At 43.7% G+C, this 13,837-nt stretch overlaps 1 protein-coding gene across 2 annotated transcripts; it reads left to right on the forward strand.

Annotated features, from left to right (window-relative positions):
* The first annotated feature begins 16 nt into the window (after positions 1–16).
* LOC133123762 (interleukin-13 receptor subunit alpha-1-like) lies at positions 17–11,820 on the forward strand. Of its 2 annotated transcripts, none has more exons than XM_061234277.1 (10): positions 17–518; positions 5,653–5,789; positions 6,956–7,112; positions 7,207–7,309; positions 7,756–7,940; positions 8,321–8,457; positions 8,942–9,077; positions 9,690–9,789; positions 10,471–10,588; positions 11,180–11,820. In XM_061234277.1, exons 1-10 carry the CDS (start codon positions 461–463, stop codon positions 11,270–11,272), a joined length of 1,224 nt encoding a protein of 407 aa, XP_061090261.1. In that variant the 5' UTR covers positions 17–460; the 3' UTR covers positions 11,273–11,820. The 2 variants fall into 2 exon arrangements, with proteins under 2 accessions (XP_061090261.1, XP_061090260.1); XM_061234276.1 differs by lacking the exon at positions 17–518 and adding an exon at positions 4,383–4,980.
* The last annotated feature ends 2,017 nt before the right edge of the window (positions 11,821–13,837 follow it).

Below are 13,837 nucleotides of genomic sequence, written 5' to 3' on the forward strand. Positions count from 1 at the left end.
ATCAGCGGGTCAACCCCTGACCTGGACTGAGATCCCACCATCAGCGGGGTCAACCCCTGACCTGGACTGAGATCCCACCATCAGCGGGGTCAACCCCTGACCTGGACTGAGATCCTACCATCAGCGGGGTCAACCCCTGACCTGGACTGAGATCCCACCATCAGCGGGGTCAACCCCTGACCTGGACTGAGATCCCACCATCAGCGGGGTCAACCCCTGACCTGGACTGAGATCCCACCATCAGCGGGGTCAACCCCTGACCTGGACTGAGATCCCACCATCAGCAGGGTCAACCCCTCACCTGAGATCCTGTCATCAGCTTGACTGACCAGCCTTGCAGGCACCACCAGCTAAACCAACTTCCCCCCCGGGATACTGGAATGTCAGAGCACTGCCTGTACAGCAACACAGCAGCCCTGCTATTCTACAAAGACTATGTGATTTGACGACTTGTGGCCCCATGGTGCTCCAACATAACAACATTCTTGTTTCGGGCCGCCAAAGCCACAGAGGCTGGCGTGAGTACAGATTTCTCATCGGTCACAAATCTTGGAAGTTGCCCAATTTCTGGTTCCGGTGTCACTGTGCTGTATCGACTCCTTATTGGATAGTAGCCGACCGCTAGCAACTACAGCTAAGAATGCTACCTAGCTAGTTAGCTAGCAGTTCTGGCAGTTGAATGTTAACTCACTGCTGGAATTCACAACTGCAAGTTCACTGGTTACTAGGTAGCCTTCTTAGCTATAGCTACCGTGCTAGCGGTGGGCTATTACGCGAACTAATGGAACGGTTCATCACAATGATGCCAGAACCGGAAATATGGCTACACACGATTTGTCGGTTACGCAAATGTGCTCTGCACTCTTTTGCAACAGTAACAGTAACACCACACAGACTTGCATTCCGGGCCACCTACTACCACCAAAGAAAACATGTTTCTTCCGCATTCCCTTCCTCACTCGCTCAGCCCAACATTTTATGTGGTATCTGGAGGCCTGACATATTTTTCAGAACCCTTCACTGCAAAAAAAAAAAAAAAAGTTTTAATCTTGTAATGAGTAAAGCCTTAAAGTCTTATTTTAAAAAAGTTCAAAATATTAGCTTGTTTTAAGTAACTGTTTGCTTGGCAAGTGAAATTTTCTTTCATTGACAAATCCTGAAATTAAGAGGAAGAGGAGGTGGATTGTGGAATGTTTGGAATGTCCAAGTCAGTCTTCTAGAACGGCATTGCTTTCTGTTATCAGCAGTGATTGTTACATCAGCATTAGAATGTTCAGTTAAGAACACTGTAATCACATATTTGTGATCGCAACGCCAGCATTGTATTTAATCATGTGACCATTTTTCAAGACACATGACCGCTGAAATGCATTGTGATTCCTTGGCCTTTCTATGGGTTTTCTAAAGGGTGCCTTAGTCCATAATGGGTTAAAGGGTTAAACCAAACCCCAAAGCATGTGCAATTTTGGCTTTCCAATAACAAAGAGAATGCAAAACTGTCAACACAGATGAGGCTGCAGGATGATAGGTGTCTCAAGTTTTGCAGAAACTCCAGCGTCCACAAAAAGGGCTTTTTTAAAAACGATTTATCCCTCATATTATTTAAAAACCGCCGTCAAACTGGTCTTCAGCCAAAAGCATGTTAATGTGCAGTCATTCTTCTCATTCCAGAAGAAAATGCAGGAAAAATATGAACAATGGTTTTCGTAACTGCTACCACTCTGCAAGCTACTCCTCCTCCTCACACCCAACCCCTCCTCCTCTCTCCCTCAGCTCCTCCTCCTCTTTCCCTCAGCTATTCCTCCTCTTCCCCAACTCCTCCTTGTCTCTCCCAACTCTTCCTCCTCTCTCCCTCAGCTACTCTTCCTCTCCCCCTGCTCCTCCTCCTCTTTCCCAGCTACTCTTCCTCTCCCCCAGCTCCTCCTCCTCTCTCCCCAGCTCCTCCTCTCCCCCAGCTCCTCCTCCTCTCTCCCTCAGCTACTCTTCCTCTCCCCCAGCTCCTCCTCTCCCCCAGCTGCTCCTCCTCTCTCCCCCACAGTTCCCTCTGTCCCCTCAGAGTGCGGCCTTGCCCTTTGCCCTTTGCCCTTTGCCCTTTGCCCTTTGCCCGTTCGGAAGCAAAGTGCCTACCCGTTACATCATCACCTTCAGGAAGTTACCTGTGTGTACATGTGTATGTGTATGTGCATACGTATACATGCAAGTGTGTCCGCATGCACATGCATGTGTGTGCGTGCATGTGTGTGTATACATGTATGTGTTTGTGTACAAGTCATGTTTGACCCCTAACCATCGCAGCCTGAATTGACTGAAGGTGAAGTGGAACTGGCCCCAGTCTTGCCCTCAGTGCCTAATGTCCCATTCTGCATTCATTTCCCTCCAGCTTTAGTTCCTTTATTAGGGGAGACACCAATCATCCAGTGACTGTAGAACTGCACTGCACAGCACAAACAAAAAATAAACAAGTGTTATACTATTTTATTTTGACTTATCTTATATCTTTTACTTTTTTTTCATAAGTAAGGCAAAACATTTGTTACGTGAGACAGTTTTACTCATTTCTAAACTTGCCAATGGGGTAAGATAATTTCACTCGACAAACAAAAAGTAACTAAAGGCAATAAGTAGACAATATTCTCTACTTAATGGAAAAAAGGTAGATTTTAAGTTTCAAGACTGGTTAAGACAGGCTTTTTTTTTTTTTTGCAGTGTTAGATGGGCAATGAGACATACAATCTTTTTTTAAGTTATTGTTGGCTTGGCAAGTAATATTTTTTTTACCCCATTCGCAAATCAAACTGTCACACCTTGTATCTCACCACAATATTTTTGTCTCATTTAACAAAAAGTATATTGTAATAATAGCAATGATTTTACATCTAAAATATAAGTCTGGAATGCTTGTTGAGACGGACATATTCTTTGGTTTTTGCAGTGAGTTTGCAGCAGTAGCACATTTAAGCAAGGCCAGTGCAGTCCTCCAGTGCAACAGCTCCACATCTCAACTAATGGACAAAATAAAAAGATGCAAGTGCTTGGCTGCCCCTGCTTTGGAAAGGCAGACTGACATTCTCCCAAGCCAACTGAGGGCTAGGCTGCAATGGGAGTGGGCAGTAAATATGGTGTGACACTCCAAACTGAGAGAGAAAAAAGAAAGAATAATAATAAACAGTGTTGACCTGTAATATGCATGCAGTGGTGACTGCAGTGTGGTCAAGGTATGCAGTTGTAATTACAGAACTGTACAGGCTCATAACACTTGATGGTATTTTGGAGAATCATACTAGGTGTACAGGTGTACCACAGACTCTACTGATCATTGGTGAATAGGCCAGCTGATAATTAGCAGTGCGTGCAATTAGGCAGGCATTTATATAGCGCATTTATCCAAAGCGCTGTACAATTGATGCTTTTCATTCACCCATTCATACACACACTCACACACCGACAGCGATTGGCTGCCGTGCAAGGCACCGACCAGCTCGTCAGGAGCATTTAGGGGTTAGGTGTCTTGCTCAGGGACACTTCGACACCACCCGGGAGGGGGATCAAACCGGCAACCCTCCGACTGCCAGAGGACTGCTCTTACTGCCTGAGAAATGCCCTCCCCCAGCTCAATTCAACTACAATTCATCATTTGAATGTGCTACCAACTCAACAATAAGACAATGTCTTGTGTAAAAACATTTTGCATTTGGGGTTGTGTAGTGTGTGACACAACAGAGAAGGTAAAACTGTCTTCTGTTGTTTATAATTTGGCCTCTGTTTCTAGTCGTTCCTTCCCAGACCAGTTTTCTGATTTTGTGGTTTCCTTCCCAAAGAAAGTATTGTTTGAAGTTGTATGCATTTTTATATTTCAATGTAGCCTATTTCATTTTATTTAACTAGGGAGTAAAATAAAATAACTTCCATTTATTTAACTAAAGGGGGTAAAGTTGATGCCTGGTGAAAGTGGGTTTGCGTACTTGGGAGGGTGTGATTTTAGGATGTAGCCTAATTACTACCATTGGGTGAGATGCGTAATCACTGCTCATTGCACGGATTATTTGGCGGGAAAACTACTTCGCTATCCATACCTGACTGTAGCCTACAGTATATGGGGAATTACTATTATCCATCCCCGTCGTCTCGTGCCACGGAGACATTCTCTCTCCTCAGGAACATCAGCCTTAACCTTGAGGTAGCCTGACTAACTCACGTACTGTTATACAGTATTTCACAAGTGCTGCACTGAAAAAATAAAGTATGTGCAGATTTCATTTATATAATATAAAGTTGTAAAATGTAAATGGCATATGTATGTAGGCCATTTATAGGATATTGGCCTAGTGCTGCTGATGAAACTCATTGAAGATACGTGTTACTTTGTGTATTTTCTTTTTATTGCGTTGTATATTAGTGCACATGCCTGTTCAAAAATACTTTTTAAACATTTTGAAAATAAAATGCATTTTGAAAATCAACGCCTTGTGCTGGTGTGGGTGTGCTGAAAGATTTATTTGAAAACTGTTTTAGCTTACGATGGAAATTGTTTAGCCTATTTAAAACACACTTTTGAAAATACTTTGACAGTCCCAATCGTAAAGTATAGCCTTCGGTTGATTCAGAGTAGATGCAAAGAAACCCCGGCCGCACAATACAGGAAAGTGTTACTTTGTAACGAACAGCGAAGTAGCCTAATATAGCAGTCCTCCGCCCTCCTAACCTTTCCCGTCATCCGTTTTCAGTTGCTCTAACAATTCGTCGGGACAGCACGGAAATTGTTCATCTTGAGTCATCGACTGCGTCTACACGTCTGTATTTTTTTAATTTTTATTTGTATTTTTCAACCTGGCCATGGTAGTCACTTTGTCATGAATTCAGGTAGGATTTTTTAAAATTCGAACAAGATCAACACAGCGATTACGATGGATCTCTCGTTCAGGGTACTTTTCCTGGTTACCTGTTGTTGGACGGCTTTTTCTTTGGTGTCAAGCGAAACGGGTAAGCATTTTTATTCACGTTAATTTATTGTATTATTCCAAAACACTAGCCCGTTTGAGTATATTTAAGTGGACAAATTATAAATCCGATGTAAAGTTCTCGGGGGTTATAAAAATACAAAATACAAGAATGGAAAAAGTAATTCCGTGAACTGAATTCCTGAAAGTGACGTATGTTAAAAAGATTACATTTCCCGATGTTTTATTTTCTGATACGACCAAGATACGGTTCATTTCACTCTGGTATGTATGAGTGGGCAGCCTACTAACCAAGACAACATTTGCGCGATAATCTGTGTAATGTGTATGTGTAAGTCAAGTCATACGACTTATCGGGGTGAAGTTATTTGTAATTAGGACGAAGTGATGTATGATGATGTTTTTATCTTTAAAGGTAATAATATATTCAGCCAGACTAGAAACACACGAATACGTGAATATTTTGAAAAGGAGTGTGTCATACTTCCTCAGTTGCGGTGGGAAATCGACTAATAGAATATAGGCTATATTTGATCCCCAGCTCTGTTACTTACATTTGCACAAAAGTGTACTGTGTAAGAATGTGAGACGTTTCTACTGATTCGCATGGAAGTTGAAGTTATAGTGTGCAATTTAGTCCAAACTTCCAATTTCACTGGAATACTGTTTTCAATACGCGTCGTTTTCCTTCTAGGCGCGCTCCCTCTGCCTAGTGATGTGCATCTGCAATTCCCCAACGACTTCTGCGTGAACTTGACCTGGAGCCCACCGGAGAAATTGAACAGCAGTACATGTAGCGTTCAATACCACATTACGGTAACAGCTGGGCAGGTGAGTGAGCGTATTGCTTTGCTATGTTGATTTGCTTTTCAGACGCACGTACTGTAAGTAGGCTGAACTGTCCAAGTCAACGGAACGAGCTCCGAAGAATAGACTGTGGTGTTTCAAGTATATTAAACTATTTTCCCAACAAGAAGTCTATACTTTGCGAGCTATTATGTGAAATACCATTTCAAGAAATGGCCAAAACGTCTTCCACTCACAGAAACACGAACCGAAAGTAAAAGAAAAAAAGGGGCGAAAAAAAAGAAAAGAAAAAAGAAATAATGGTCCATTACAATTGTAATGTAATCAACTGTTATTAAAAATGCATTGAGACTTCTGAAAACTTACCATATTACTGTAATTATTTATAAATGGAAACCCATGAGTGTCAGGGCACGAGATACAGTGCAAAGCCAATCAAAATCTTCGAATCAAGACTAGATACTGAAGGTTGTCTTATACCTGCACTAAGTGATTGAATACAATGGCAAATCCAAAACAGCTGAGAAGTCAACTATCCAATTACTTTTTAGGGGAGACTATGTATCCCTAACAGATGTAATCCCTACAGGGATCACCTGATATGGGTGTAAATACCCTCAAACTAAAGGTGAGTGTCTGAACTTGTTACGACTGTCCAAATCCTTACAGGCTGCACTGTATGGTAGAAAGATAAACCTTTACCAGTGTGATGTAAAATTGGTTGGAAGTGGTCTGCCATTGTTCCCCCTTCCGGAAAACAAGATTTTGTCCAACACAGCAGGGGAGGGATTCTGCTGTCCTGACAGTGGTAGGCAAGTCATTCCACCTCTGAGGAACCAGAACGGAAAACAGGCGTGAATGTGCAGCTCGACCTCCAGGTGCTCGTAGAGAGGGAACCATAAGGCGACCAGAGCTGGCAGACCGGAGTGGTCTAGCTGGGGAGTAGGGAGTGATTAAGGATTGTATGTAAGGTGGGGCAGTCCCCTTAGCAGCCTGAAATGCCAACACTAGGGCCTTGAATCGGATGCGTGCGGCAATAGGAAGCCAGTGGAGGCCAACGAGGAGTGGGGTGACATGATTGAGGCATGACGCTTCCCAACCTTAATTTTCTGCACTCGGTGGACAAAGCACAAAATGTCCCTACGTTTAACCGATAGTCTTTAGATGACTGTGGAGGTTTCCCTTCGCAGGCTGGCGACCCGGAGTCCCGCACGGAGGAATCTACGCATTACCAGGATTGTCCGGATATGGAGAACGGAGTGACGTACGCGGTGCGGACTCAGCCCAAGAGTTGTGGCAACAGGACTGATAGCAAAGAGGTGTTCAAGCCCATCCCTCATCGTACAGGTGACTCTCGCCGTTCACAGTGGGTTATAAAACCTGGTTTTGCATGTTATCAAGGAACCAAACTGAAAGTTTTGTTTCCTCTGTAACGTTACAGAAAAGCTGGTGAAAGAGTTTAAGTGCTTTTACTACATGCCTGGTGCCATGAACTGCACCTGGCGGCCAACAGACGGGACCAGAGACCTCCAGCTCTACTACTGGTGAGAGTTGCTGTTGTTTACTTCCTGTATGGGTGGGCGCGGGGGGGTGCAGTGCATGGGAACTGTAAGTGGGGACAGGAGACAGCTGCCAGAATGTATTTTTGTAAATAGTAGGACAGGCAGTAGGATTTCAAGGGCCAGTGACATTGTGAGAATATTATGCATTATTTATTTCCCATGTGGACACTTAACCTTGAGCAGGGACAGATTGGTGAATGATTGTTTCATTTGGCACACTGAATACAGCTGACCACTGCGTGCTTCTGTGACTGTGAGTGTGTGTGTGTGTGTGTGTGTGTGTGAGTGAGTGAGTGAGTGAGTGAGTATATGTTTGTATTTGTCTGTGTGTGTTCATGAGTATGTATGTGCCTGAGCATGTGTGTGTTTCTGTGACTGTGTGTGCGTTTCTCTGGTAGCAGTTTCTCAGCTCAGTTTTGACGCTTTAGGCATGAGCAAATGGAAATGAAGGCCTTGGGTAGCTGTGGCCTGTACTTCAACAGCGGGGAGGATAAAACAGGCTGTCACCTGCATGGAAAGCTGCCCGACCACACCGATATTCACATCCTCTTGAACGGGACGCGGGGTCCCTCCACACTACAGAACACCTTCCTGCTGAACCCACGCAAGAACCGTAAGCACATTCCCAACCCCCTGTCCTTGCCACGCGAGGGCATAGTTGTCAAATAGCTCAAATATTTGTACTTTATTGTTGTCCTGACTCTTAACTCCTTCCTGTTTATGAATGGTCACTTAAGTGCTATGGCAATGTGCTAGAGACACTTCATCAAGTTTATTTGTCATGTTTTGTTGAATTAGGAAGCTTAATTTTTCCTTAGTATTTTCAAATTTATTCCAAGGGGGAAAAATTAGGATCCAAAATACTTGCACGTGCGTGTAGATGCGCAATTAGTTTTATATCCAAGCCGTGTATGTATGAAGTATGGCGCATGTTGAGCTGAATTTGAATTTGAATTTTTTGATGTTGATGTCCGGTTTTGTTTTCCCCTGCAGTGAAGCCTCCCCCCCCTAACCTCAGTGTCAGTGAGGAGGGGCACATGTTGCGGCTGCACTGCACCCCCCCCGACGTGTTCGGAGACTGCTGGAAGTGCACGTACCGCTACAGAAGCAGCAGGTCCTCTGACTGGCAGGTACTGCGCACACATCGCCCCAGGCCAGTCTAATCAACCAACAGTCGCTTTGGATAAAAGCGTCAGCTAAGTAACTGTAATGTAGTGTCATGTCAGGCCCAGAAGTGGCAGCAGAGGTGGACAGTCCAGGGGTCAGAAAGTCCTTCCACCCATGATCTCAGCCAACTGATTTCACTAATTAGTTCTACCTCCCCAGTGAAGAATTGTGCTAATTAGCAAATGTAGGTGATCATGACAAAATACTGGGGAGGACTTTAACTTTCTGAACCAGTTTTTTACACTGTCTGAATATGGTCTGCTGGCCCAGGTAATCCCCTGTTTGTTGCTGTAACAACGTAAGAATGTTCTTAACTGAACATTCTATTGCTGATGTCACAATCACCGCTGCAATGAAGTTCTGGAACACTGATCTAGAATTTTGACTAATCATTCCAAAAAAAAAAAAAACCCCAAAGGATTGAAGCTCGACTCTCTTTTATTCCAGGAGAAGTATAGTTCACCGGACACACCAGTGCACATCCCATACAACAGGCACTCGCGGTACGAAGTGCAGGTGATGGCTGTCTCCAAGGGCATCTGCGGCATTGGAGCCACTGACTGGAGCAAAGTCACGTCTTTCGGTACATTTTTCGGAAGGCACTCAGTTTTCGTTCATAGGTCCCTCCCACTGATAAATATCAAATCCAATCTGTACTCGCTGCTTCTGTTAATCAGTATTGATTCTATCACCCCCAGTATCACACACATAATTTTTTCCAATGGTATGGCAGAGGTGTCGTAAGACGCCCACCCTTGTAATTAAAAGCCCCTGCCTCTTCCTCTACGTATTGGACTGTGATTGGACCCAAAAATGTCGCTTCCTCTCGGTAGGACCTCCTAGAAAGTGTTGTTTACTTCCTGAAGAGTCTGCTCAGGAATAGACACACAAATTGTGATCTCTAGTGCAGTGCAAGAACACAAGGGGAGACACAGTGTGTTGTATAAAGTTGCCCTCATAAATATTGTTACTCTTTCCATTGTTTGCAAGCTGATGACATTGCTGTGTGCCTCTCTGGATTATAAACCTTTGGTTTAAGCCCCGAGTCTCAGAGCTGCAACAACTGGAGCAGTTCTGTGATCTACGCAAACTCTAGCTGGGCAGTCTGCAGCTCACCATTGCTGTTTCAACTGCGGTGTGTGTTTCTGCATCATCTTTGGCATTCACCATCGTTGTTTGCGATTGGTTATTCCAGGTGAAGAACAGCCAGCCGATTGGTCCTCTCACATGGCTCTTATCGCCATTCCCGTCGTGGTCATAGCTTGTGTCATCTTGTTCCTGCTTTTCTTTAAGAAGTAAGGATCCCGGTGCATGTATCTAATGTGTGTGTGTGTGTGTGTGTGTGGGCTGGGTCAATGTGTGTGTGTGTGTGTGTGTGTGTGTTTTGTGTGTGGGCGGGTCAGTGTGTGTGTATGGGTGGGTGTCTGCACGTGTGTGTGTGTGTGTGTGTGTGTGTGTGTGTGTGTGTGTGTGTGTGTGTGTGTGTGTGTGTGTGTGTGTGTGTGTGTGTGTGTGTGTGTGTGTGTGTGTGTGTGTGTGTGTGTGTGTGTGTGTGTGGGTGGGTGGGTGCTTTTGCCTATGGTTTGGTGCTCTGGAGACCTGCCCAGACCTGGATTTGTCCTTAACCCTGACTCACACATGAAACCAAAAATATGTCAGTCTTATCTATGTTTTCAGACTTATATTGAGACTTAAAATATTTCCCATGAAGTCAGGAAGTTTTCATCATTTCACTTTTCAAGAAAACGATAATTAAAAACAAATTAACATTTTCAAGTCTTATTACAAAACTAAAAATGTTTTTTTTGCAGTTGCAGTTCACATATTTCTTATGTGAATTTGTTCTTCAAAATTGACGTGTGTTCGGAATCCGCATAAGCCGTTTCTGTTTCGAGTGCTGCATTATTCATGCAGGTTTTTTAGGAAAGTTTTGTGAATGTGGCCCCTTCATGGTGTCCGGCCTCTTCTCCTTCCAGAGTCCGGGTCCTGATTCTGCCCCAGATTCCCAAACCAATGCAGCTGATCAAAGAGCTCATCAACAGCAAGGAGGAGGAATCAAATCTCGCGGAAAACAAGACGGTGCTGCAGGGCAAGGTACTGTGCCTCGGCATGAAATCAGAAAATGAAAATGCAAGATTTTCATAACGTTCATTCAACGTAGACGGTTACTTTTTGTGCCCTGTTTGCTACCAGAAAACACAATCACACATCTCCTTTTCACCATGCTAGGAGCTGCCGTGTTGGTTAGAGTGAGCGTGTCTATGGCCCTGTAGCATCTTGGTGTTTGAAGGAAACGGCAGCTTGTGTAGCATGAAGGAAATAAAGGGGAATTCTTATTGTTATATAATAATATTTATATACAAGTTCCTCTACTTGTTAGCTATCAACCAGTGTGCCTATAGTCTGTTGACAGTTGAAAGTTATAGTTGATAGTTAGATTAGACTTAGAGTTACTTACAACTTTTATAGACTTAAATGTTGATAATTTATTCTAGTTCTTTGCTGGTTTTCCCAAATAAACCAGTATGCCTTGTAACCCCCCCCCCCTCCCCACACACAAAAAGAGCAACAATTGTTTTCACTTAAGACAGTAAATTCTGTCCGATGCTGCAGTGGAGGACTTGCAGCCGTCTTGAAAGCGGCTGGATATTTCCTGTAGGGTGCTGACCCTCCGCTCTCCCGCAGGGCTCGGAGAAGCAGGTGCTGTGCATCCCTGAAGAGCCGGAGGTGTGTGTGAACGTCAGGGTGGAGGAGCCCGAACCCGCCGCCGACCTGTGACCCCGTGACCCCGTGACCCCCGCGCCATGACCACGCCTCAGACGCGCACGCTCAACAGTGACAGAAAAACGCACCTCAGGGAGAGCAGAGACCGCACTGCTCTGCGCTAAGCAAGGCTGGGGAAGGCACTCAGCCCCAGACATCCAACGCTGCCCACCGCAACCTTGTGCACTTGAAGAGGAGTCTCTTCGGCAGCTCGGCTTTGGTCGGACCTGTGTCTCCAGTGATAAAAAAACATTTTGTATTATTCCTGTGTGTCTCCTGATGATTGTTGCTTTGTACTTTGCTGATGTTGCTGCGATTTTTATGCCTTTTACCATGGACTGCAAAGGAGGGGGAGTTTATGCAGAGCACAGAGCATCAAAAGCCCTGGCCTTTCTTCTCTCCCATTGCACACGTTCACCTGCGACAATCCTGTCAACATTAGGCCATACCGGGCCTGGCTGATCCAAGCTGAATAAATATGAGATTGATGAGATTGCAAACTATGAAAATGCACTTGTGTGAATTAGTTTATACTGTACAATAAAGAATTGTGTGATGTGTGACATATTTGTGTGGGGTTTTGATTGTCGCCCATTTAATTAAATTAAGATTCTAGCCCTTATCATCATCCTACGTCATCTCTCATAATCAATTCTCACAACCAGACCAGTTATTATAGTATACCTCAGTTATAGTCATTCATACCAACCATATGAATGTGAGATTAATATACCTTGCTGAAGATTGTTCATATGCAATATATTCAACACAGCAATGTTGAGCGTCAATTTCCTTGTTTACATCGATACAATCATGACAGTAACACTCTGATCCTTCTTATCTTATGTTAAACTCTCACAAACACAAGGCCAATCACTGTTCCTTACCAAATAGCTCTCGCTCCAGAAAAATTGATTAATGTCGCAAGGAGCTGGGTCACATGGGTGGGAATGTCTGCTTCGGCCACAGCATCTCCTCATTTGCATATGGCTTTGCATCTTCGTGTCCTGATTGGTTAAGCGTGAAGGTGCAGTCTATGCCACATTGAAATAAAATAATTGATTTGCATTTAGTAATGTGTGTTTGCCCAGTTTACATGTGGGAGGAGGGGGCTCCAGACCTGCTCAATGGCATGCTTGTTGAGACACTGCCAATAGGGTTATTTCCAGTCATTTACACTCACAGAGCACTTTATTAGATTTAGTTTTTAGACTTCTGCTGCTGTTGCCTATGTTGTGTTCAGAGATGCTCTTCTGCAATACCACTGTTGTAATGTGCGGTTATTTGCATTACTGTCACCGTCCTGTCAGTTTTGACCAGTCTGGCCATTCTCCTCTGATGTCTCTCATTAACGAGGCGATTCTGTCCGCAGAACTGCTGCTCACTGGATTTTTTAAAGTTTTTTTTGCACCATTCTTTGCAAACTCTAGAGACCAGTGTGCATGAAAACCACCCTATCTTCCACCAAAAATCATACCATGGTCAAATTCACTTAGATCACATTTCTCCCCATTCTGATGGTTGATGTGAACATTAACTGAAGCTCCTCACCCGTATCTACATGATTGTCTGCATTGCACTGCTGCCACACAATTGGTGTATTAGATAATTGCCTGAATAAGTAGGTGTAATAAATTAAAAATTTTCCGAATAAAGTGCTTGGTGACTGTATATTGGGAGGTGAAGATGTCAGTTCCAGAAACTCCTGAATCAGCAGCACACAATAATGAACCAAATACGCTTTACATAGTTTATCCTGTCACAAACGTAACTCTAAGTGTAACAGCTCCTGAGCTGAGAACTCATTTTCTTTTGTTCGAATTACAAAACTTCCTCTTCCTCTCCATTGTTGAGAAACAATACCACAACATCCCTATTCTTGCGGTGCCTTGGTCTGAGACTACAGCACCTTCAGAAAGGGCTGCAATTCCTCCATGGATTGCCCAGTGTGGATGTAAATACCCTCAAATTAGAGCTGGCCATCTTCCCTTTAATGTCGTATTCATTGCCTCATTTAAAATGGAGCACAAAGACAAAACAGCAAAAATTGTTTCACTGACCAAATATTTACTGACTGACTGCAGCATGTACTGTATATGCGTACAGTGTGTATGTGTGTGGAAAAACCTCCTTGAAGTTTACAGATAGATATTTGGTGGATGTGTAGTGGATACATCCCTCTGTGAGAATATATGGTTATTTCAACAATTTCCAGTCCCTTTACAGTCATTTTAAGGAATGGTGTATTACCCACTTACACTAGGTGGCGCTCCTGTCCTATTATATTGATTTGGATTATTTCTCTTCCATAGAACTTTTTGGCCTACAATTACTGTAAATGTGGCTATTTTTGTGTTAATTACTAGTTCAACAGTAAATTACCCAGATAAAGACAATGAGGCAAGTGAAAATAATGGAATAATGGAAACCACTGTCTTGCCAAGGTTCAATGCAGTCAATGAGTTAATGTACAACAGGCTCCAGTCAATCAGTGTGACATTAACGACTCCTCCTATCCATTTTCTCTCACACCATTCCTCACCCCCACTCTCTCTTTCTTTCTCTCTCTGCCCCCACCCC

This window comes from Conger conger, chromosome 3 (assembly GCF_963514075.1).
Source record: "Conger conger chromosome 3, fConCon1.1, whole genome shotgun sequence".
In the NCBI taxonomy this organism is placed as follows: Eukaryota; Metazoa; Chordata; class Actinopteri; order Anguilliformes; family Congridae; genus Conger; species Conger conger.